This window comes from Pectinophora gossypiella, chromosome 12, assembly GCF_024362695.1.
Source record: "Pectinophora gossypiella chromosome 12, ilPecGoss1.1, whole genome shotgun sequence".
NCBI classification, from domain to species: Eukaryota; Metazoa; Arthropoda; class Insecta; order Lepidoptera; family Gelechiidae; genus Pectinophora; species Pectinophora gossypiella.
The window spans coordinates 7,449,427-7,476,446 of NC_065415.1; the positions used below are offsets into that span (position 1 = coordinate 7,449,427).

Here is a 27,020-nt window from a genome sequence, read left to right on the forward strand (position 1 = left end):
ATACGAATACCAAAAGTGACTGCAAGTTTTGTCTTCGGATTGTTGCTATGTCTACCCTGTTAGCGATTATAAGCGTGATTTTTATTTACTTTTAACTGAAAATGTGTCTTTGAGAACCTTTAACAACGTTAGAAAGAAGCAGCTACATTGTATGAGAATGTCAAATTTTCCTTCAAATCTGTCTGTCTTGCAATATTTGAGGTCAAATTACTTAGTTTTTTGCCCGTATTAAAGGTACTTTTTTGGATGTTTCTAAAAGCCTATTAAATGGAGCAGTTTTTAGAAATACTTTCAGGGTCCATGACAATCTCATGTGTTTATTATTCTTCGGCGAAGTTTTAACAACTGTAACAATTTTGGTCGAATTCTCACTTTGACTTCAAATAACTTTTTTTTTATACTTGACTTGACTTTAATTTATCTTTAATTGAGCGGTACACAGTCTTAGGCATAGTTGTGAAGTAAAATAAAATAATTATTAAGAAAGGGATAGCGACAAAATGATTATTTCTGAAGTAAGGTAGAAAATCTAGAAAAAGGTACAAAATGGGTCATATCTGCTAAACCGTAAATAATTGCTGAACATACATGGGGGTGTTTCTGGTAGCTAATGAGCCCCTCTATCTAATTTTTAATTTTGAACCTGAACTTCTGGGCCACCCTGTATAATAACTAATTGGACCCCACAAGGTCATAGACGTCGAAGTATACCACGCCGACGATTGATGGACGAACTAGACGCCATTCAGAACACCTGGCAGAAGAATGCCTAAGACAGGGAGGTCTAGAAAGAGAGGGGGGAGGCCTTTGCCCAGCAGTGAGTCATTAATTAGGCTACAGAAAAAAAATCGTTCTATATTATAAGTCTTAGGCAAAAAGGTTCGAACAATCCTCTCTCTTCTTCTGCTGGCTGAACTAGAAGCCTTAGCTAAGTCACAGAATAAAAATACGAGTAATACGTATAGAACGGTAATTCTTCACCCACACCAATTTATATTGGGCGCTGACCTCACCCCTTCTGGGTCTACTTTAGTCTTAAACGGCCGTAAGCCACTAAGGAGTTGGGTCGGGTTAGTTTGGGTTGACTTGTAGCAAAGTAACACAATTATTTTACATCAATAATAAATAATACATACATAAATAGCCTACATACGTCCCACTGCTGGGTACAGGCCTCCCCTCAATCAACCGGAGGGGGTATGGGGCATACTCCACTACGCTGCTCCACTGAGGGTTGATTGAGGTATTTTTACGGCTAATAGCCGGGACGAACGGTTTAACGTGCCCTCCGAAGCACGAAATCTGGTGATTCAAGCCTATAAAGTCCTTAGCAAACAAAGGACAGTCTCACAAAGTGATTTCGACGATGTCCCCATCAGGAATCGAACCCGGACCTCCAGATCGTGAGCCTAACGCTCTAACCACTAAACCACGGAGGCTGTTATAATAAAATTGTATTTATTGTTCCAAACAACTTAATAACTATTGGGACTGTTAGATAATACTTACTAGAAAATTAACAATTTTAAAGCACAATTTTAAATGTTGACCTAAAGAGGTACAACCTGTGCTATAAGTACCAACTATCTTTTTAAAATAATGTATATTCATGAGTTGAGCGGAGTTCTAATACAATTATTATATTATTTTATATAATTTAACAATAAGATGAAAAAAAGAATTATAGAAATTATTACTTACAATAAAAAAATGTTCAAGCTACTTCGCGGGTAAGTTGTGGGAGTGTGAGGGCGAGTAAGTGTGTGCGAATGTATTTTTGTTGTTGCTTTTTCCACGACTGGCGAATGCCAGTATTCTTCTTAATACATATTCAGAAGTATTCTTCTTTATATTCATAAAGTACAATCTTTTTGTACCTACCAACGATTAATGTATTACTAAGAAGAATACATTTGACATCGACATAGATATTCGTTAAGATAATGTTAATCTGCGTTTGGGATTTACAACGCGTCGGAGTCACGAAGATCGCTCACGACCCGAGGCGTTCAACTGGAGAGCGAATGTCAACTGTCACGGGATACAATTAACGTCGACAATTTAAATAATGTATGAAGCACAGAATTATACACATTTCTTTCGAAATAAACAGGGTAAAATATTAAAAAATATATATAAACGTTCATGGTCGAGGAAATGAATAGAGAAGGTCTATGCCCCAAACGTGAATGACATAGTTGCTTTATTCATTGAATAATCTAAATAATTAATACAAAGTGGTGTTTTGTGGTTAATGATCGTATTAAATTAGTCGGAAAACATTCGCGATAGTATTATTATATCGGAATATACAATAAACAAACTGTACTACTTAATCTATTCATGCGAAGGGTCGATTAATTCTTTCAAATATTTTTCCTCCCAGACGACGCCCTGAGCCGAGGTTCGCGCCCAACTGGGCACCCTCAGGCCTGTTGTCTTAAACGTTGTACCGGGTGAGAGCTTTCAGCGCTCCCCATTTGTCCAGCCAAGTAGTTAATGCCTTCTGCGGAAAATCTACAATAAGTCACGTCAAAAATAAAACGTATCACTGGCTGTAAATATACGAGTTGCAATGCCTTGGATAAACATTTCTTAGCAAGTTCAATCAGTTTATTTTGGCTCTCATTAAGTCAAAGGTGAAAGAGTTTAAGGTTGGAAACCGGTTTCGAAGTGACATATGAGTACTCTGATGCATGTTATCATGTGGTTAACAAGACTGATTTAATGAGAATCGATGTTGTCTGACGACAGTATAAAAAGCTCGTTCGCAAAAGTGAAATTACCATTCAATAGTTCGGTACTGTACGAAATACAGGAGGTAAAATGCAGGTAAGATCTTAGCGCTTTTTAAGTTCCTATGAGAAGAGATAGTGTCTACTAGACTAGATATAGACTACTATGAACACAATATATTGAATCGACCTCAAAATTGTATGTCTAAAGAATCGAATTAACTCAAAATTCCGCATAAACTTTCGAGTTATAAAGCGGCTTCTTCCCATGAAGCAAAAATAGATTGGTATAGTTCAAAGTAGTGCCACTAAAGATTACTAATTTTTCCGTCACACTACTATAGTGTCAAGGAAAGAAAAATCTCCCATGACTCGACTGGTAATGCCAATCAGTAGCGCTTAGGGGAACAAAGGTTCTTGAACACATTGATAGAATTCATGCCTTAAATTAAAACTTTGCACTCAGCGCTAGTAGAACTTTCTCAATTTTTTGTTTATTAAAACCAATAAGACTAAAGTCGCTAACCTTTTTGAAAATAGAAGTGTTTTCGAACGTGTTTTAGTTAATAAGATACCACAAAATTCTTTCAATTATAATTTCTTTTTTCTACAGAAACTCATCTTCCTCTGCTGCTTCGCTCTGGTCAGAGCCGGTGTCATCAGCACTAACATCGCACCAGCACCAACTGTCTACCACACGTACAACGCTCCTCTTACTTACACCAAGACGTTGCCCGCCCCGGCACCCGTCTACGAGTCAGTGCTCACAACACACCAGACACAAACCAGCAACATCGATGGAACTCAACATAATACTTACGCAAAAACCTTAAACACCCCTTATTCCACAGTCAATAAGTACGAATCTCGAGCGACAAATACTGGTCTTGTGGCCCATTCCGTTCCTGTCTATTCTGCTGCCCCTGTCATCAGTCATCCCCAAGCAACTTACAACATTGCCAATCCCGTAGTGCACGCCGTGTCATCCCCTATCACGTATACTCATCATGCCCCTATTGTTACTAAGACCATTTCAACCCCGGTTGTAGCCAAGACCATTACCCCTCAGTTGAGTTACACTTCTCACACTCCTCTAGTTCAAGCTCAACCGGTCAAGATAACCTATTCCGAAGCACCTTTAGTTTCTCACATGACATTCACTGGCCTGGGTACTAGTTATTCATGGTAAATGTTCAAGACTCGATTCTTTGAGACATGCGCGACTGACTGCCTCTATAAGTTTAATTTATTCTGTAATCGAATTAAGGTTGCCTTATTTATCATTTGTATAAGTCATAATTAATAAATTATTAAGAAGCTTTATTGTATATGTTTTACTGGTACGTATAAGGAGTGAATAGCTTTAAAAGACCGTATGCCACGCCAACTATGAGGCAATAAGTAAGCTTCAAATCACATAATTTTAAGTTCTAAACACATTAAGGCTACGTCGCGACAGAAACAGCATTCTAAAACGCAATTATGTAGTTTTATGAAATAACTAAGACCTTAATATGCTAAGAAAAACGTGAATGAAGCTCGCTCGGCATTTTATCTGTCTGTGAACAGGCGAAGAATCATAATTTTATTTACTTTAATAAGTTAAACGGGGTTGACGAAGTCAAAGCAAGAGGTTTATAGGAACGAAGTTTGAATTAAAAAAAAAGTTTATTTACATACCATAACTATATCCCAATTAGGGTAGTTAGAGGTACATTCATACGATAAAAGATAAATAAAAATAAAAGAAGCCGGATTTCTTTTAAATCTTTATTTGATTTAGGGTCTTATCTATTAAGATAACATATATGCTTTCGATGCGTGTTTCAAGCAAAATTTGGAGATAAAAGCTATCCAGAACATGTCTGAGCAGTTATTTTATAAATTCAACACAATTATCGAGTAAATACAAGGAAACCCGAAAGTAAAAGCTAGTGATATGTACAAATTTTGAATTTGGGTAATTAAGTACCCACGCCTTACCGAGCTTTTTAATAATTTACCTTCTTCATGTACAGTCATGAGCAATATAATGTACCCACTTTTTAGCACTCTGTCGCACTAACATATTTGACATTTAGTGAAACTTACAGTTCAATTTGTCAAAAAAGTTAATCTGACACGGTACCAAAGTGTATGCATATTAATGCTCGTGACCGTATTAGTGATCAAGCTAATTAAGGACTTTCAACGCTTTTCAGTTCTGTGTGTTCAAAACAAAGTCTACCGAAAGTTCGACATGTTTTAATAACTGGATGTTTTTAAGTTTAATAAATTATTATAGTGTAGCAACAATCACACATTTTATTTAAGTAATTATTCACACAATATGGCCCTTAAAAAGATAAAGAGGTGTCATAATTGTCACAGATAGCGTAAACCGGGCTTATTAAAATCGGAACTGTAAGCTCTCAGAAATAAGATAGCGAATCTCGTCAACAATGGTGTTACCACACGTGATGCCATTGTTAAACCAGCTCAGTTATGTGGACAATAACCCATTGGATAGAGACGAATGGGGGGTGAATGTTACGTCGCGCGGTTGTCGCACGATTGACCTGTCCAGGCCTATTGCAAAATTTTGGTTTAGTCCTATACTGACCACGTTTTTTGTGCAACTATTTTTGAAAGAACTTTAGGAACACATGTTTTTTTTAATGAAAAAAATATAAGTTTAAAAACTAAAATCCGACTACGGAAAAATCACGGTCTAAAAAGTATAAAACAGTTAAAATATTTCTCTGAAAATCTTCCCAATAGTGATGTTTAGGAGACAGCCATGGTCGAACGCTCATAATGTATACGGCATACGACCACTTTTTAGAGAGTAATTATTCTGTAGTCGGGTTTTAAAAAAAAAATACTTAAATAAAATTTAAAATTAAAAAAATTGCTTTATTTCAGATTACATTAATCCATAATTTACATAATAAAACATTCAAATTAATTAAAATAATAAATAAAATAAAATCAATTAAAATATAAAACAATTATCTCAAAATAGGTAAATATTTTTTTTTAATTAGAATATTATTATTATTTTATTATTTTAAACTTATATTAATATATTACTTTGGAGTCTATAAAATAATGTGCTTTCATTATGTGTTAATGCAAGATTTGGAGGTAAAACCCATCCAGAACATGTCTGAGCAGTTATGTTCTCAATTCAACGTAATTATCGAGTAAATACAAGCAAACCCGCAAGTAAAAGCACATAGCGGTCAAACACATAACCCTTCTTTTTGTTTCGGCGCATTCGGGTAATAAAATTGATTCAAGTGCGATAAAGAGTTTTTGTATTGTATTGTATTGTAAAATAACAAGGATATCATGGCGTAGTTTATATTACTAAATAATAATATTATATTTTCAAAGTAAATTGAATTTGTGAAAATGACGGCGATATGTAAACGTTATTAGCTACGTAATACAATAATTACGTATAATACGTATTCTTACTTCCTATGAAAAAGTGAATAAGTAGAAATAACTCACACGCCTATAAGCATAGTTATAACAGGAGTAAACCAAATCAAGGTGCCGCCATGCCCTTAGACAAAAGCGCATGTAAGACTGCGCAAGCAACGCGACGGTAACGTGATCTGTAGATCTTTGTGAAGCGTGCAATAACCTTACTTTCGTAAATGGAAACTTGATCTTTACACTTTTTTATTAATTGTGATAATTGAAGCCGTGGTAGCCCAGTTAGTAGAACTTGGCAGAGCCAAAAGTAGTCAAAGATAACATGCAGCCACTGTTGATACGATGACGTAAGCTGGATATGATAATAAGGCTATCGCCCATAAAATTAGTCCATCATGTTAGAGGACACAATCCCTCTGTCGGTTTTTACGATATGCCTGGGAGGACAAGCAGCTGAACATGTTCTATGTTTTTTACTTGCTCCTAGAACAGCATAGAAGCACCTAGACTATAGACTTGCCTACTAAAATGAAAATAGACTCTTTCTGAAATGAATAAATGCGTGTTGGATGGAAGAGTTATCAAAACGCAATGCCAATCCTGCGCGACACTGTGTGAAAAATATTTCTCATCTACTTACCCTAATTATAAATATACCTATTTAATTTGACCTTAAGTACTTTGGAACTTATTTAAATTATGAGTTGGTAATTAACTAAGTATATAGTAATAGTAGTTTCGCATATTTCTAACTAAGTAGCTTTCCGCTCATAACTTTGTCCGCGTAGACTTCGTTTATATTGTCATGCCAAGCACTCTAAACTCTTCTCTTGAAAATGAGTATCCTTCTATCCATACCTATGCCAATTTTTATCAAGATTAAGCGTGTGATGTAACAAACATATTATACTGAAATACTTTTGAAATATTATACCTACCTACTATACAAGTACTTACTTTGGATCAGGACAGGGGTTGTGAATCTTGTTTAGACTAGCAAGACTTGTGTGTTGATGAGTTGTAGAGCGAACGATTGGCGGCGGGATAAATTACCATTTATCCATAACAGAACTAACAGAGTTACGACGACACTATACGTACAACAAATTAACCAAAAAATTGCAGTAAAATTGTATATTTTCCACTATTGTAATATTTTTTTTCAGATGGCGATATTGAAATTAGCCGCACAAGTTTTCGTTATAAGGTGAGGGTTCGAACTCGGTTCCTACTATTGCATTATCTCATATGATATTTAATCTCCTATTCTCTTTTAAATTCAAGAGAATTTATCAATTTCGACTATACGTGGCTCTACCCCTGGTAAGATGTTGTAGGAGCTATATTCAAGAAAAATATAAGTACTTACTTAAGTATTTATTAACATATCTGTGATATTATAAGTATATTTTGCACGCCGTATCCGTTTCTGGGAAAGCGTGACGACTTAAACAAAATGTCCTTAATTTAAACGTAATAAACGATTAATCATCACGGTTAGTCACAATTAGGTATGTTCTTCTGTAATCAGTCTTAAGTTTGAAACCCATTGATTCTTCTAAGACGCACACGCTGTCAAATTTTTCGGTTTAACGTCCGAATTTTTAAAATAAAAGAAAGATAGATAAATAAATATGAAAGAATCATCCGTTCTGTGATAGTAATTATAATTGCATACGCAACGACGACTGACTAGAATGACCCGCAAGAATCTGTATCTCCTATTAGCTTTAGGTAGAAAAAGTAATGTAAGTAGGTATAGTCAGTAGACTGTAACGAAGGCTAACATTTATGAGTCAAAGTGAAGTAACGAACAGTGATAATTAGATGAATCATACAAGGCAATAAGGCCATTAAAAGAATGAAAGTTGTTTCTAGGTGGCCGATAAAGTACAAGTAGACCCTAATTAGGCTTGACTCTACTTACAGGATCCGTATTCTATAACATTCATAAACGCTTACAATCGGTATTAGGGTCGCCACACAATTCGTCAGAATTCGTAAGTATTGCATATGGCAACCACCCTGTTTTAGTACTTAGACCAAACGTCTTAACCAAGTTACTAATAATTATGACTATTGGGTAGTTTCCTAGGACAAAGATAAATATGAAATTTTGATTACTTACTAAATAAAAACAGATCTCATCATCATCATCATCAGCCCATAAACGTCCCCACTGCTGGGGCACGGGCCTTCCCTATGGATGGATAGGGGGAGATACGTGACAAAATACGTTTTCTTTTTTTTTCTATGTAACTTATTTATGAATTTGAATAAAGAAAAACGTAATAATAAGTGCGACATTTTGTCACTTTTTCTATGACGTTAGATGTTGCTTTTTCATGCAAAGTCCATGGAAATCTCGTGTTTTGACGTTTAGTAAAAAGTAACCGATTCTACTAGTTAGAAACTAGCCTATTGCCAGTGACAGCGATGAAACATGTAAGGGATTGTCATAAGGTGACATGTCAATTCCATATTTTTACCACTTTCACTGTCTACTGGCATACTCGTGCGCAACTTGGCTATGGAACCAGATGCACAAAGAAGATGTTACAAAACAAGTGACAATGATACTCATATCATTGCATTCTTTTCGGTGAAAAAATAAAGATTGATTGTTGGTTCGTAGAACAAACTGTATCCCTAAAACAAACTTCACTATTTTATAATAATCAAGTCGATGAAATAATACCTAACCTGTTATATACTTAAAACATGCAATAAATCATTATTCGCGCATTATCATTTAACATAAGCTAACCTGATAATTAGAATGTATGGTTCCATAAAATTTAATGGATTAAAACTATATGAGTTGGGTCTCGACATTTGCGACAGGGATCTAATGCCTGTGCCGACGCTGCGCTAAGGTGCGCCGGCGCACGGGGGTAACGAGAATAGTATAAATGCCCGCGCCTGCACCTTAACCGTATCACTTGCCGTAGTGGATTTAATATAGCAAAATGGCAGCTAAGGTACGGGACACTCAGCTGTTTTATAGTGAATAAGTGATCCATAAAAAGTGTTTTAATATAAAATTATAGAATTACACATTAAAAAGTTGTTAGCCGCTAGAAATATTTTAATGATATTGGAAATTCGACCGTAAAATTTATTCACCATAAAAGCTTTTTAAGTAACAATAAAAGGGTCGCAAGAGGCTACAAGTGAACTAAAATCAGATTAATATTTTAAACCTTCTTTATTATTTTTTTAATTTTTAGAGAGTGTCCGAGATCTTGAACAAATCTCGAGGGTGGTTAATAAGTTTGAACTGTGAGTTTCAGTTTTGTTTCTTGTTACAGTTAATCGTGTTCTTGTGCGCGGTGGCGGCCGCTCGTGCCGGCAACCTGCTGGGCGGCCACTTGGCATCCTACGCCGCCGCCCCCTATGCGTCGTACGCAGCTCCCGCTTACTCCGCATACGCCGCCCCTGCGGTCGCGTCCTACGCCGCCCCCGTCGCGTCCTACGCCGCTGCTCCGGTCCTGAAGAGCTACGCCGCTCCTGCCATCTCGTACGCCGCGCCCGCGCCCGTTGCATACTCCGCTCCCGTGGCCTACTCTTCTCCTGTGGTCAAGGCGGTCGCGCCTGCGGTCTCATCGGTGTCTTCGTACTCGACCCACACCGCCCACGCAGCGCCCCTGATCACTAAGACCGTCGCTCCTTACGCCGCGTACGCCCACGCCGCTCCCGTGGCATACGCCGCCCAGGCCGCTCCCGTCGCATACGCCGCTCACGCCGCTCCCCTTGCCACATACGCTCACGCTCCCGCCGTCGCCTACTCCGCCGCCCCCGCCGTCTCTCATGTCTCATACAGCGGCCTAGCTGGTAACTACGGCTGGTGATCGCCTAACCGACTGTGTTCAAATTCTAGTTCTGTTTTTTAATTTGTATATTTATTTTTGTACAATGAGATTAAACGTGGAAAAATGAAGGATATGTGTCATCATTTTATTTATGCGCATCTAATCCGTCTTACAATCTATCAGTGAACGATGATAAATTATTGTTTATTACATTAAGTCAATACTTAGAACACCTCGTAAATCATTTTCGTCGGTAATTACTAAATAGAAAACTCTCTGATTGAGTACTACGCATCAACTTCCTTTATCTCAAAACTCCCATATTACATAGGCCAAAAATGCCAAAAAAAGTGCCAAAAATATATTTCTCAGAAAAAAATAATTTTAAATGAATAGTCTTTATCTTAATCTTCACTGTTCACCACTTCATTTTTCATAGATGATTATAGCATTTATTACCTAGGTACATCAAGTAAAAATCGCTTCCATTAATACCAGTTTCCATACTCACCTAATAAATAGAAAACAAGTACGTGCGTACACACACAAGCTTAAATGGACTTATTAAACCACCAATTATTATTATTATTATTATTATTATTATATATAAACCAACTCCTCGTCAGCTAAGTTAAGCCCCATGTAATAGGGGACGAGCCTATTGCCATTATCCAAGCACAAATCTTGGAAACCGCGTGATATCAATTATCATCTATGTTCCACCAAACTCATAAAGTCGAATTCAGTGGTTTAGATCTCGAGCCGCGATTCGAACCAACGACCCTACGATGGGTCTTCGATCACGAATTTTTTGGACAGGACTATCGCGGATTTCATACAATAAGTTATATTAAAAACAGAACGACCAGTTTAGTACAATAATTAGTGATTATATTTCAATAAAGATTCCCTTTGGCCGCCATCAGATTAAATTTTACAATAGCTTAAATGCGCGGTAAGAATTAGATCTGTCAAAGTAGTATCTAGTATCTAGTGTTGTGACGTACAATAGAATAGTCGATCGATTCCTTTCTATCTAACAGCACTTACAAGAAGTCAGTATGTAATCTTAGTCGCGGTAAGCAAGACGGACCACTTACAAAATACAAATAACAAATTACTTTAGGCAAATTACTTTGTGGTCCCTAGTTTGATTACAGGCTCATCATCTGATTATCCGAAAGTAAGATGATTCGTGCTTCGGAAGGCACGTTAAGCCGTTAAGCCCGGTTACTTCTTACTGATGTAAGTAAGTAGTCGTTACATGACCCATGTCTGGGGCCTTTGGCGGCTCAATAGTAACCCTGACACCAGGGTTGATGAGGTTAGTACTCCACCTCACAACCCACACGATAGAAGAAGACCACTATCTTCAGATGACATCTTGCGCCTAGCTTTGGTACTTAATGAAGACCTAATGTAACACACCAGCCTATCGCTTATACACACAACCCATTACCCTGGTAAAGTTTCCTAACCGACTTGAAAAAAACGTTATCGCATTTCTCAGAAACTACAAATTGTATTCCAATAATTTTATTGGATTACGCATCGTCCAACGTAGGGAATAGTGCAAGTCATCAAAATTGGCTTAGTAATTTTAAAGTTATGGTCAAAAACATTATTATGGAATAATAACAACGATCTCATTGATTAAAACACATAATAACGGGTCCTTACCACGTTTAAAGTAGGGATATGAGACTCCTGATATTTCGACACTGTTGCAAGTGCCATGATCACGGGATGACTGATGAGATTGGAGTGGAGTAGGTAGATCCATAATTTTCTACGGGCAGACATCCCATCCCGTGATCATGGCACTTGCAACAGTGTCGAAATATCGGGAGTCTCATGATGATGATGAACCGCGTAAACTTAAAACGATCTCGTTGATGTCTTTTGTATGAAGATAACACTTATAAGGGCTTGTAGTATCAGTGTTAGTTATTTAAAAAGTATGGTAGTTAGTCATCTAAACATACTTATCGGATTAAAAATATCATTCAACTTACTTACCTACATGAAAATCGGTTTTCATAATTATGTGTTATTAGGAATCTTGCGAGATGTCATTTTAATATAATAAGTAATGCTTTATGCGTAAATTAAAGAAAATTGCAAAACGATCAGTGGTGTGTCGGACATACAAACAACAAACTTACGTTCGGTTTAAAGTTATTTATTTCTCATAAAGAATTACAAATTCACTTAATATGAAAAACGATAACAGTTATTATTTTAGCTTATTAGTTACCCAGAAAGTTTACACGAACATGGTATTGGTACTTAAAAAAGAAAGATTTTGTCACCGTATAGCAGATACAGTGTGGCCCAAAGGTTCACGTTCAAAATGAAAAATTAAATAGAGGGGCTCATTAGCTCCTAGAAACACCCCCATGTTCAGTATGCTCAGCGGTTATTTACGGCTTAGGAGATATGATTTAGGAGATACCTTAGGTACTTCATAAATCATTATTTTGTCGCTAAATCTTTCAAAGGGAGAAAATCTATCATGGAGCTGTTCTTACCGTAGTAGTTGGGTTTTAGTTTTTCTTGTTTTCTTATTAAGCTCATTGCATCTAAATGCGGTACAGAAAGCGGGAATATGGGAAAGTGTACGACATGTCCAGAACATAGTTTGGCTGGGTACTCGTATACACGGCGATTATTGTAAGCTATTACTTACGTAGTAACTATTACCTAATCTGTGCTATTACTATTTTTGTGGAAACAAAGCAATGGCCTTATAGTTCATAGACGGCTTTGTGAGACAGTCCTTTGTTTAGCTATGACATAGCAGACTGAATCACCTGTTTGTCCGAAAGTGTAAGATGATTCCCGGCCCCTTGTCCCACGGTCTAATATATAGCTCCTGGCCCGGAACTCAGCTCCGTGCCTTTATATACATTGACCTTAAAAAAGATTGCGTGCACTCATCACAATACAAACGCAATCCATCTCACTACTTCACTACTGAATGACGAAATAAAATGACAGAGCGTCATAATAATTAGCATAAAGAAACAGTAATTATGCGTTAATTGTATTTTAAAGTGTGTTAATTTAATTTAACAAGAAATATCTTTTTTTTTTTTTCTTATATATGTAATTATATTACCTATTTACTTTAGGAAGCAAGGTCAGGAAATGGCTGCACTTTCGTCAAGTACATTTATTCGCAGACTAAACTATTAGTAACTAGGAATATAAGAAATTATGGAACAGGCATCGTTTTTTTTTCGTGGCCTGAATTGTCCCACTGCTGGGTAAATGGGAGGGCCCATTTGAGCTTCATGTTCTCCCTATCCTGACCGTTGGTTATTCACTTCTCCTCTCCATTGCACCTCAAACACGTCCAGTAGACTTAACTAGCGCAAAATATAAAATTATCGATCGATTCAATAAATTTTATCGAATCCCATTTGGTTTTATCCCTAACATGTGTGGCACGTGACTTTGTTCGTATTTTGACAGAACAACATGACTTATTTGGGTTTACATGTTAGAAACAATCAACGAAACGACAATTATATGGTCAGAAACGATGAAATGACCGTGTCAAAATTTTGGTTCATCACGCATCATCTTGGAACTGCTTCTCCTCTGCGTCTCCTATGTTATAGTTACCGATACCAATAGATATACAAATAAACTAGTTTTTTTTAATGCCAATTGACAGCAGTCTAGATAACCTTTAATGAATGCACGCCGCTAGTGTGTGAAAAACTAAAGGCGCGTTCAGATAATGTCGTGACATTACTCAGTGTCGTAACTTTCCCGTATTTGGATTTGGAGCATGTTTGTGGACGAGTTGCACTACGTAAGATGATGCCGTACTGTCATGGTAACATGTTAAAAACTAGTATGCCCTAACTTGTCACGCAGCATTTGTGAAATTGTGACCATCGTCAACATACCGAGCGCCGAGCGAGTGACGGTGAGAAATGCGTACGCGTTTATATTTAAGACAAAAAGACCGCCAAATTGGTGCGCGACTAAGCCAGCCAGCTCGATGCGAGCAGTCTCCAATATGCACCGAAATGAATGGGTCAAAATAATCACAAAATAACTTCTTACAAGTGTATCTATTGACGTTTTCTATAGTACTTAACCTTTTTTTTTTTTGACGTGACTTAATGTGCATTTGCCGCAGATAACATTAACTACTTGGCCAGACAAAAGTAACCTTACTTTATCACTTCACCAGGATAACAAACAAAGATGTTTTCAAGTACCATAAGAAGACCATTTAAATTAGATACAAAACATATTGCTTGCCATTTGGGTGAGAATGCTAGTTTTAATTTATTTACTGCCTATCATCTACTTCATAATTGACAGTCTCTACATAATTGTACACGCCTATCTGCTTTATTGTAGTTTGACTTTGTCTCTTTCCCAGGATAGTGGAAGAGATTTCTGTTAGAAAAAATAAGCTGAACCGTTTTAGTATGTAAACAACTTTATGATCTTGTTTCTGTGTAAAAAAAACTAAAAATTCAAAAAGAATTGCTTACACGAGTTTTATTGAACATACCTACATCTATAACCTACTAGACTTCATATAACTTAACCTATAAATGAGACTAAGTGCTCCATATCCATACATTATTGTTTATATGCTTATAGCTACTCACTTACACATGCATTACGAAACATGATTAACTTTAATAAGCTCTTGTTATAAACACAGTGTCGTGACTTACCAACGAGTAGCTCAACTTGCGGGTCAGTGAACTTTCACAGCAACAGGGGTCATACCCCGGAGCGTATTTAAATGAACTTATCTATCATAATGTCATAATATTATCTTTAAGTTTTATTTACGTGTAAGTAATTAGTATTAATTAGTACTGTATGAATACTATACAACTGTTTTTGAATAATACTCCTTTAAGTTAGATAACCGGACTCTCCCGAGTCATGTCAGGAGCCAATGGTGGCTCAACATAACCTTGTGTTGGGCTCACGATCCGGAGGTCCCAGGTTCGAATCCCGGTGTGGACATGTCATGTGACATTACAGGCTAATCACGTGATAGTCCAGAAGATGTTCGGGGTTTAGGAAGGCACGCTAAGCTGTTGGTCCGTGTTACTACTTACTAATGTAAGTACGTTCCTATGGCGGATCAGGTGAGAGCTCTCAGCGTCAAGTAGTTAATGCCATTTGCGGGAAACCTACAATATATCACGTCAAAAAAGGTCATATGGCAGCTGAATAATAACCACCACCAGGGTTGTTGAGGTTGGTCATCCACCTCACAACCCACACGATAGAATATCTACATTAATTCCTAAATTTTAACCTGTCAAACAAACAATTTGCTTCAGACCTTCTTGTTCCCGCTTAGGGACGGTACTGAAAAGTATCGGCGTCCGAAGGTCGTAATATACGATCCCGACGACCCGATTACTCTAGCCATAGAGGCAGCTAATCAGCTCGCGACATCAAACACTTCAGGACCCCGATACCGACCCCGCCGGCGTGGTCGACGATTTCCCTCATTCAGCGCTTATCGCTATCGACCCACTAGGGTTGATTAATTCTTTCAAATATTTTTCCTCTTAGCGACGCCCTGAGCCGAGGTTCGCGCCCAACTGGGCACCCTCAGGCCTGTTGTCTTAAACGTTGTACCGGGTGAGAGCCTTCAGCACTCCCCATTTGTCCGGCCAAGTAGTTAATGCCATCTGCGGCAAATCTACAATAAGTTACGTCAAAAAAAAAAGAAGAAGCTTCTGACCTTCTTGAGCAGATGGGTAGCGAGCTAATTATCAAAAGTAGCAATTAAAGATATATAGTAAGATTAGATATATACGTATAGGCATTTTATACTTACAACCTGTATCATTAAATCAAACAAGGGCATGCGATTATGCAACAATCATAAATGTGTCACTTTCAATTTTATATATAGGTTATTTATGTGATTCTCACGCTACAAATTAAATACCACATCACCAAATTCGCAACATTACCAAGACGATTATGCGCCAATAGTTAAAACACCCAGAGCCTTGTCATACGAGGCCAGTTTACAAAATTTTACTATATAAGCGTTTACACTTGTTACCGAAACTATATCACTCATCAAACGTGAAGACGATACATATAAACAGCAAAATGATCGCTAAGGTAAGGAAAAATAATTCATTTTATTTGATGAAGAGACTTTCTAAAACATAACATAACATAAACAGCCTATATACGTCCCACTGCTGGGCACAGGCCTCCCCTCAATCAACCGGAGGGGGTATGGAGCATACTCCACCACGCTGCTCCAATGCGGGTTGGTGGAGGTGTTTTTACGGCTAATAGCCGGGACCAACGGCTTAACGTGCCCTCCGAAACACGGAATCATCTTACTTTTTCGGACAATCAGGTGATTCAAGCCTGAAAAGTCCTTCAAACAAAGGACAGTCTCACAAAGTGATTTCGACAATGTCCCCATCGGGAATCGAACCCGGACCTCCAGATCGTGAGCCTTACGCTCTAACCACTAGACCACGGAGGATGTTCTGACATGGTTGACTAGTTTTTTAACTTTTATAGCAAAATATAATTTATAACATTTCTTCTATCGTGTGGGTAATGAAGTGGATTACCAACATCAGCAACCCTAGTGTCAGGGTTATTATTGAGCTGCTTACCAAGCAACCAACGTTGTAACGTGCATTTCGAAGCACGGACAACATTGAACAACATTTAATTTCAAATGACATATCTACTCGTACTTAATTCATTACATCCTTCATAGGATTTTGTATCAATAGTAGGTGCAAGTTCTTTTTCTGATAACTCTGGGGCAAGGGCATGTATTTATGTATATACTTACTTAGTTTATTATTCTTTCAGATTGCAGTCTTCGTCTGCCTTTTCGGCCTGAGCCTCGCTGGCAACCTTTACGGAGGACTTGGACACTCCCTGGGTTACAACAGCCTTGGATACTCCGGCATCGCTTCAGCATACTCCGCTCCAATCGTTGCAGCTCCTGCGGTCTATTCCGCTCCTATTGTCAAGTCCTACGCTCCCGCGGTCTACTCCGCTCCTATCGTTAAGTCCTACGCTTCTCCTGCGATCTCTTACTCATCTCCTATTGCCTATTCCGCCCCTGCTGTCTCTTACTCTGCTCCCATCGTTAAGTCCTACGTCGCTCCTTCTATCTCTTATTCCGCCCCTATTGTAAAATCTTATGCTGCTCCTATCTCCTACTCAGGCTACTCTCCTCTGGGTTACAGCAGCAAATACCTGTGGTGATTTACCAAACAATGAGTCTATTAAAAAAATATGTAAATTTTGTTAGTAAAATTGTATCTGCTCAATTAGATTTTTAATTGTAAATTGTCTTGTGTACCTGTCAAAATAAACGCTTTGTAAAATAATGTCATATGTGTTTCTTCATCATCCATTACTTGTATTTCTGCATTAATTACTGTTTTCTTTATTGTACTCGTCGACATCAAACTATTTTCTATTATGCGTGCAAATGAGTAATTAACAAATTACTAATTTAGTAATGAATCATGACTAATTTACTAAGGTCTCTATCTCACTGGGACATCATGGTGGTGCAACCACGGTCGCATGACCAGCAGTTGTATAAACCTATTCTGGGAGTGCATACATTTTGTTGATGGAGGCACGACTACGGTGGTACTCCCACAGTGTCTTAGGGAGACATGGCTCTTACAATTTGTATTATAATGAAAAATATGTACCACCCGACTATCTGCTACCTTTTCACTCCTATGGGACCCATTTGGATGAAAGGCAAATACAATAGACCTAACCCTAGGGATGGGCTTAGTGTTTTTTCAAGGTGGTACGCGAACTTACCTTTAGTAGAAAAAGAAGGCAAAAGGTTTACCAAATACGACGATTATATCTACTAGCATAAAATATAATTCTGGAATTTCACAAGTTTTCTCGCGATATCCATTTCTTGACGAAAAACCAATAAAAATTCGTAACCCGTTCGAGTACGGGAACTCAAGTATTTATAAGCTTTTTCATAAGTTGTTAAAAGCAGGATTGCTCCGACCAATAAATTATAGTTTCTATCATACTAAATCAAAGCCATGTTCCAGTTATAGTGTTGAAATATATTTGTAATACCTATATTTTGACTTGTAATGAATTACGTGATACTTATTCATCATCATCTCCATAGCGATATCCCGTCTTCACAGGGTCCCTTACCTAAATTGAACATTTGACAAGTCTGGCTTCATAAAGAAGCGTTTCCCTGCCTGACCTCATAACCCGCGAAGGGAAATCCAGCACGATACGATACAGTAAGCATTCCTCAGGAATGTGGGTTTTCTCACGATGTTTTCCTTCACCGCTGAGCATATGATTTAAGATTCATAGTTTTCTTCGAAAAAAACGGACGCAAAATTATACAGGCTTTTAGTGACATAATATAATATTAGACTATGAATATCACTGATAATTCATGAAAATCCATGAATTTTAGTATCAATTAATTTCGTTATGATGCCTTGTAGATATTGCAATTTTGTAATAGTTTTACATACTTACTACGATATACCTACTTACTTCACAGCACAAATATTTAATTGCGTGCGGGCATGAGAATGAGTCTACATTTGCATGTTATCAAAATATTTATTTCGTAAAGAGTTCTTCTTTGTAGTTATCTACTTAAATAAAATACTTAATAAGGTATTTTGCTTCACAATAATAATGTCCACAAAATCGTGAGAAAACGCACTGGCCCCTCATAAAACGCAGACGTACTTAAACTTAAAATGTACTCCATATAAATGAGTCTCCTAATAAACACGATCTCTGAGATACAATGTTTTATTAATATCGGAAGTTTCACTCACATTTATGTTACTTACGTATGTTACAGATAGATGTATGGACATTGGACAAAACTCGTACTGACTACAGTACCACGGTACCTTTCCGCCCAAGTAGTTAATGCCATCTGCGGCAAATCTACAATAAGTCACGTCAAAAAAAAAACAATACCGGCCTCTGATTTCCGACTAACAGCCCTCATTGCTCCCCATTTGTCCAGTCAAGTCGAGAAATCCATTGAGGGAATTATTTTATTAGAATGGCGATTATCACACGACACACATGCGCATCGACGACGACGCCGTTGGCGGTGAAGCGGTTGTAATGTCGCATTGATTTGCATGTAATCCGGTGGAGCTTAAGACACGGTGCCATGCACGTGAGGCGGTGCTCGTAAGTAAGGCATCAGCGGACTACATACAAGACAATGATGCTGATTCCAGTACAGACCATCTAATTTTATTTTAAGTTATACCTGGGGGGCTAAAATGGCCACATCGAAGCAATTTTTTGCATTGCGCACTTACTTTTATACTTATGCGCAAATGTCAAATAGCAATATTGCTTTTTTAGATGAATTGCTTCGATGTGGCTATTTTAATCCCCCTGTACTTTTCTTATCCGCCGAAAAGGCCGGATAATCGACCCGCGTCAAGTTTAATAAGAAATTTAAAAAACCGCCTCAAAATATTATTTTGGCCAATAACCCGACATATCACATATCAGCGAGATTCCTGTTTAATTCGCCCGGGTTGTTGTTTCTGGCAAAAATCTTCATCTATATTTTGTACGAGTACCAGTCGATTGGATGATTCACTATGTCTTAACTCTAAACTTTGCCTGCAACATTTATATTAACATACACGTCTCGCACGAACCAAGTGAACATTGCGCTATATTATCGCCTAACAAGGAACGTATCAGATTTGGAGATAATGATAAACTTTGCCTTGCTTCTGAGATGGAATAGGTAATTTAAACTTATGTGTGAATAACTAATTTTGAATACGAAACTCTAGAACACATTTTGAAACCATTAAGTCAAATTGTAAAGTTCTGAAGTTAACTAATGTAGACTATTCGATTCTGTGGCAATGTGTTTCGGCCAAGTAATTAATGCCATCTGCGGCAAATCTACAATAAGTCACGTCAAAAAAAGGTGGCAATGTGTCAGAAACTACTACTTATTACTTACGTATTAATATTTTTTTTAATTTATGCCATTAGGTACAAAAACGTCAAGTTCACGGTTGGTCACCCGGTTGGGGAGTTTGTTAAAAGATCAATAACGTAATTTAGATGCTTTCACCACCACGCATTTATAGTTTATTGAAATTTATTTTTTACTTGATGGACCTCTAACAACTCTTTGGGATATAGTTGTGAGCTTACGCTATGTTAAATTTTATTTTGTGGCGTATCATTGACGCATAATAAAAGTAAGTGCGCAATGCAAACAAATGTCAAGTTGCAATATTGCTTTTTTTAGATGAATTGCCTCGAGGTGGCCATTTTAACCCCCAAGGACACTTTAAAATTCTGTTAAAATTTTTATTCAATGACACGCCACAAAATAAAATTGATGTCATGAAATAGTCGTAATACATACCCACATCTTTTCTGAACCCGCTGCATAGGGAATCCTGTTATTTGAATATCTTGTTTTGAAGTAGACAGAACAGATAAATGATCAATGTCATGATTGACGTGTTGGCTGCACTGACTACATTACAGTATGTCGTAACGCTACGCATATAAATTAAAATATAATTTTACGGTTATAAATAACAAAAAATTAACATTTTAATGATAATAATAACAAGCGCTGGTGTTAAAATTGTTCAAGGCGACAGATTATTAGATTATTTTTTACTGTTTCGTACCAAAACATCAGGTCAAGGATTTCCTGAATTTTGTATGTCCGTATATTTGGCATTATAAGTACTTACCTATTTATTATAAATTTGAGGGGGTTGGGGTTGTATGCTTTGAAAAAAGTAACATTTGTTCTGGTCTATTCTATTGACGTCACAACCAATTCCGCGCCGGTGCCACCTTTATGGCTCTTATTGAATTTTACAGATTTTATTGTGCAGCACTAGTTTCTCACAGAAGGGAGTGTTACCTGATCACCCAACCTGAAAGGAAAGCAGCCCAATTACAGGTTAGGTCACGTGCCTCTTACAATCTACTTTCTTGAACATGTGAATCTCCTAACAATATTTTTAGCGTTGAACACGTGATTTAGTATAATCCAACTCAATAACAAATCACATCATCAATTTAAGAGCCACGCTTTTGTCGGTGTAGAATTTTCCATTCCAGTCTATCAAAGGCCAATTCCTTGACTTCCCTATAAGACACGAAGTTAACCTTTTCTTTAACCTGTTCCATGTATGCTCTTCTTGGTCTTCCCCTTCCTCTCAATAACAAATATAAAACCCAATATAACAGTATCAGTCCAAGTCCCCGATGATGTAGGCAGAAATTTATAGTATACCTTAGCTATGTCTAAGAGCCTATTGCCATTAAACGGACATAGATCATGGAAACACGGGATACCACGATTCAAACATGAATTCACACTCATAAAGTCCAATTCAATGGTTTTGAGCCCGACCCGGGATTCGAAGCCTACCCGGGATAAGGCCCAACAGCCCTAAATAAAAAACTAATAAAAACTGGCAACTGTAGCAACCTTTGGAGTAATTAAAAATAAGTAATAGATCAATTTATAACTCGAACCTGCGGCTCTTGTCATGACGCATGCTTGCCTCGGTCATATCATGCAAAAGAACATCCCTGAAATCAAAGATTAGATTAGGTTAGGTTAGGTACATAGACTAATTTTAATACATTGCTAAGAAAATGGAGAGGAGTCAATACGAATGTAGTAGAAATCATATTTAGTTCAACTACATTAGTATTAACCCTAGATTAACAAAAGTCATATTTCAAATACTAATTAGTGATAAACATATTTGTTACGCTCTGTTAAAAGGATAATATAGGCAGAGCCTTGGCGAATAAAAACTTGTGTTTCCTACATCTTTCAGTAGGTATATAAACGGACAACAATAGCAAAGTAATTATTCAACTCATCAACGTTGAAGTAATAACTAAAACAATCAAAAATGTTCGCTAAGGTAAATATAATATATTTTATATCTCAAATAAATTACTTAATTTTATTTCTTTTCTTTTAGTAGCAAGTAGTACGAGTATAAACTTACGATTATATCCTAATTCGGGTGCTCAGAGGTACTTATATCCATTGCAAGATGAACTAAGTACGGTCATGAGTACTAATATGTATACACTTTGAAACCATGTCACATTAACTTTTTTGACAAATAAAACCGTAAGTCTTATTAAATGTCAAATATGATTGTGCGACAGGGTTCTAAAGTGGGTACATAATATTGCTTATGACTGTACCTACGTGAACGGTGGTGAGTCGTATCGCCGTCTTTTATGGTCGAGTCCGCTGTGGTAAAACTGCACATAAGATAAATTAATAACTTAATAATAAGGACTTGCCATTCCGTATCTACTATTTTGTCCACTATTGAAGATTAAATAGTTTTGTAGTACTTTATTCTGCACTTGTTTTCAAAAAACAACATTGATTTCCAAAAATGCGATTTGCAGAACATAACACGCTCAGAACTAGTGCTTAAATGATAGAATTTTAAACGCAGAACTAGCTGGACTTTCACTAAGAATTTTGTAATAACGGTCGTCTAATATTTTCTTCCCTTGTCAGGTCGCTGTCCTTGCCTGCCTTCTTGGCATGGCCTGCGCTGGAGTCGTCTACAACACCGGCCTCGCTGGCTACGGCGGTTGGTCGGCGGGCTATCCTGCAACCTATGCTGGCTATGGCAGCTTGGCTGGCTACGGTTATGGCGGATATGCCGGCTACGCTCCTGCTACATCCCACGTTTCTGTCGTGAAAGAAATTACCCCCTCATACGGCTACGCGGGCTATGGCGGTTATGGCACTGGCTATGGCTACGACGGTTACGGCTATGCCGGTTGGTAAATGCGTCGTCCAAAATCTTACTACCAAAAATATGTCTGTCTACGGCAAGCTCAATAGTGTTTCTCAATTTTGTGTTCCCAAATGATACTGTCCTTATGCTGTCTGTGAATAAATTTATTTTTTGAATCAATTTACTTTTTTTATTTTTAAAATTTAACCACAATTCAAAATATTTATTTCGCATATTTACGTTACTTTCAAAATATTTATAATATACAGGGTGTTAGTGACATCGTAACGAAAACTTTGAGGGGTGATTGAGGCCATGATTCTGAGATGATATCAAGTGGAATTTTCCGTCGCAAAAGTATGGAATTGAAAATAATTAAAAAAAAACACAAAAATATTCAGGAATATTCAGACTGAAAATTCCACTTGATATCAACTCAGAATCATGGTCTGATCCCCCTCAGTATTCGTTACGGTGTCACTAACACCCATACCTACTTGTATGGCCACCGTATGTACTTGTGTGGGGTGTAAGTGACATCGTAACGAATACTGAGGGGGATGATTCAGCTGATTATTCTGAATTAATATCAAGTGGAATTTTTCATCGCAAAAGTATAGAATTGAAAATAATTAAAAAAATAATAAAAAAATCATGAATTTTGCGACGGAAAATTCCACTTGATATTAACTCAGAATCATGGCCTGAATCATCCCCCTGAGTATTCGTTACGATGTCACTAACACCCTGTATGTAGGTTATTTTTAATGTAGGTATGTACTATAATTATTATAAGTATTATACACCTCCAACCGACCAAACCCCAAAACTAGCAACTCCACAACAAGTAAATATTAAAGATTCTGGCCTAACAATAGTTATTACCAATACCAAGCTTTGGAAATTAACTAACAACATGGAAATGGTGGTGAATTCATCACGTCCGTAGAAGACCTAGAGAGCACCCATCCCCAGCTCTGACCTGTTGAGCACTTCGAAAACATAAAAGTGGGAGCTCCAAAGAGACGTGGCGTCGTTCGGTTGACCGAGACCTCAAAACCCTCGGCAAGTCTTGGGAGAGAGCTACAGAGGTTGGAAAAGGCCGAGGCAAGTGGACATCTATTATTCGAGCCCTATATCCCAGCAGGGGTAGTAGATAGGCAACATTTTAATCAGAAACTTTTTCAATTATTTTTTGTTTTTTTCCATTTTCATTCATTTCTAAATTACTTACTAATTAGCAAAGCCTTATAACTCTTATTAAAGTAACAAGAGCGTAATGCGTCATGTGTCTATCCATAATGGCAAATTACTTGTTATCCTCACAAAAGCCTTTGTATGTAGGAATATGTTCAACCCGTTTCCTAATGTAGATACTTACTTATCTAATCGCAGTTTGCATTCACTGTAATGAATAGAAACGGTCAACTATTCTAAATTAATCCTTTCATACTAAAGTTACTTGGAGAGTGTTCAATTTTCGCCTCTGTCTTACAAAATGAACTGAACGGAAAATATACTTTAAATAAAGATCTGTCAGAAATCTTAGCTAAAAATACCACATTGAAACAATTCATCATTGCAATTAGACATGTGCGTAGGTATATAAAAGTATATGGAGAATGACAAAAAATAACAAATAGCAATATTGCTTTTTTAGATGAATTGCTTCAATGTGGCCCTTTCAACCCCTCAACACTCTCAACTCCTATTTGAGCATATCGGTTTTGAATAAATTGTTACTTATTTACAAATTACAAGCATAATTGTAGTAGGTTACATAGGTAGGGACATATAAATACAACAGTTATATAACAAGCTAATGAGGAAAACCCTTACGCGTGCTTCCGAAAAGGATTTCCTTATAGCTAATAAAATTAAAAAATGTATGCGTTCATCGATTTCGCAAGAGAATCGTTTTGGGTGTAGCCTGCCTTGGCATTGAAACAGAAAGCGCCGGAGGCGTTGTATACCGGCAGATTCGTAAGCAAGACCAGTCGTGAGCTCCGATATATAAGCAGGCGCAATCACTCTTAAAATTATTCCAACATCAACCAACAACACAATCATGTACACCAAGGTACAGAAGGATTCAATTTTTCGTATTGATTAAGTGTAGCTTTAATGTTTAAAAAAAGTGCTTCATAAATCATGCTTAGATAATCTTTACGCTATCTAGAGGCTAGATAAGTAGGGTCAAAACAAAACTAACGTGTGGACCAGTTAGGTATCTGAACCTAATTCAACGTATAATAAAACACCCCCGAAATGATTTACATATATGTACCTACGTGTGAACAAAATTGTATTCATAATATTTTGCTCCTCCAGGTCGTCATCTTCCTGTGCGCCGCGGGCATCGCCTCCGCCGGCAACCTCCTGCACGCCGCCGCTCCCGTGGCATATGCTGCCCCTGTCTCCTCTGTGTCATACTCGACCCACACGGCGCATGCCGCTCCCGTGGCATACGCTGCCGCGCCCGCTCTCACCACCTACGCCGCCGCTCCCGTTCTCAAGTCCTACGCCGCACCCGCTGTCGCTACTTACGCCGCTGCTCCCGTCCTCAAGTCCTACGCCGCTCCCGCTGTCGCTACCTACGCCGCGGCTCCCGTAGTGAAGTCCTACGCCGCTCCCGCCGTCTCCTACCAGTCCGTCCACTCTGCTCCCCTCGTCACTAAGGCCTACGCCGCCCCCGCCGTGGCCTACGCCGCTCCCGCTCCCGTCGCCTACGCCAGCCCCGTCGTGACAAAGACCATCGCTGCTCCCGCTGTGGCCACTTACGCCGCCGCCCCGGCCCTGTCCTACGCCGCCGCCGCCCCCGTCCTCAAGACCGCGGTCGCCTACTCCGCCGCCCCCGCCGTCTCTCACGTTTCATACTCCGGTCTTGGTGTCAACTATGGCTGGTGAAGAATCTAGTCTCAAAATAATATTTATTTCCTAGAAGAAATAATATTTATTAAAAACATGATTGTAAATATCCATGACGAAAGATAAACTGAAAAAAACAATAAAAAATGGAAAGTATTTTGAATTTATTCTTTCATTTTTCCTACAATATTCTAGTATGATAAAAAAGAGAGGATTGTGTGACTTAATTTACATTACAATACAATATCTAATACTTTCATTGTTGTACGTAATGTAACTACATTTACATTTTTTGTAGACGTAAGTCATGGAAGCAGCTCTTTGTTGGTAGTTGGTAGTTGATAGGTACATCAGCAGCAAACGTCAACGCCTCGGCAGCAGCTGTCTATCGATGACGAAAACAAAATGATACTTGTACGTAAGGCCTTTGAGAATCAAAATGTCATGGCGTAGGTGGAATCAGATTATGCACTCTACAGTGGACATACAGTTCGGTTTATTACATCATTTTACATAGTTTCGGAAGTCAAAATGTATTTTACAATGTAGACATGTATGTATGAAAGTCGATAATAACATAATCAGTAATTAATTATATTATGATTATAGGTAAGTACAGTTAGCGATAATCTTTATTTACTTACATCATAAACAAGAAAGTTGCATTATAGAAATAGATAAAATAAAGAGTTATAAACAATTCAGATATATAATATACCAAATTATTCACAAATAACAGATAATTAATTATATTCGTAAAACCTCCTGCGTAAAAGCTGAAAGATGAAGGGAATAACATTATCAGTAATTAATTATATTATGATTTTAGGTAAGTACAGTTTGCATTAATATTTATTTACTTAGACCATAAACAAGACATTTACATTATAGAAATAGATAAAATAAATAATTAAAAACAATTCACATGTAAAATATACCGAATTATTCACAAATAACAGATAATTAATTATATTCGTAAAATCTCTTTCGTAAAAGGTGAAAGAAGGGGAGGCCATTACCCAGCAGGGATAATATTGCCTAGTAAGAATTAATTTTATACTTTCCAATGTTATAAAATTGTAACTGTTTTCGAGCAAATAAAATGATATTTTACATTTAGGTATAAGTGTGTAAGAATACTGGTATAACTAAGAAATAAAATGTATTATTATTACTTACCTAAAATAAAATGTTATACGTCTAAATAAAAACTGTATGCTTATTTTATTGTAAATAATTGTGTATGTACTGGATCTTCGTGACCAAATTAGGGATGTTCTTAGGAAAGGTTTAGTACAAATAATACCTACGATCTAATGTGAACCAACGTGTGTGTACGAAACGATTGATGAATGTGG

At 37.4% G+C, this 27,020-nt stretch overlaps 3 protein-coding genes across 3 annotated transcripts; all 3 read left to right on the forward strand.

The window, feature by feature from the left end:
• Nucleotides 1-2,826: 2,826 nt before the first annotated feature.
• Nucleotides 2,827-3,924, forward strand: LOC126371600 (pupal cuticle protein C1B). Its single transcript, XM_050016918.1, has 2 exons — nucleotides 2,827-2,832; nucleotides 3,349-3,924. Exons 1-2 carry the CDS (start codon nucleotides 2,827-2,829, stop codon nucleotides 3,922-3,924), a joined length of 582 nt encoding a protein of 193 aa, XP_049872875.1.
• A 5,186-nt stretch (nucleotides 3,925-9,110) lies between these two features.
• LOC126371601 (mucin-19-like) lies at nucleotides 9,111-25,701 on the forward strand. The gene is made up of 6 exons (XM_050016919.1): nucleotides 9,111-9,142; nucleotides 9,473-10,009; nucleotides 16,829-17,026; nucleotides 22,569-22,836; nucleotides 24,816-24,874; nucleotides 25,126-25,701. Exons 1-6 carry the CDS (start codon nucleotides 9,131-9,133, stop codon nucleotides 25,699-25,701), a joined length of 1,650 nt encoding a protein of 549 aa, XP_049872876.1. The 5' UTR covers nucleotides 9,111-9,130.
• Nucleotides 21,905-22,889, forward strand: LOC126371122 (keratin-associated protein 19-2-like). Its single transcript, XM_050016335.1, has 2 exons — nucleotides 21,905-21,948; nucleotides 22,569-22,889. Exons 1-2 carry the CDS (start codon nucleotides 21,937-21,939, stop codon nucleotides 22,842-22,844), a joined length of 288 nt encoding a protein of 95 aa, XP_049872292.1. The 5' UTR covers nucleotides 21,905-21,936; the 3' UTR covers nucleotides 22,845-22,889.
• Nucleotides 25,702-27,020: the final 1,319 nt, after the last annotated feature.

Excerpts from the sequence above, each read along its gene's own strand:
- LOC126371601 (XM_050016919.1), top strand. Across the intron at positions 10,010-16,828 it reads TAGCTGGTAACTACGGCTGG|ATTGCAGTCTTCGTCTGCCT; the intron begins TGATCGCCTAAC and ends TTATTCTTTCAG. Across the intron at positions 17,027-22,568 it reads CGGTCTACTCCGCTCCTATC|GTCGCTGTCCTTGCCTGCCT; the intron begins GTTAAGTCCTAC and ends TTCCCTTGTCAG.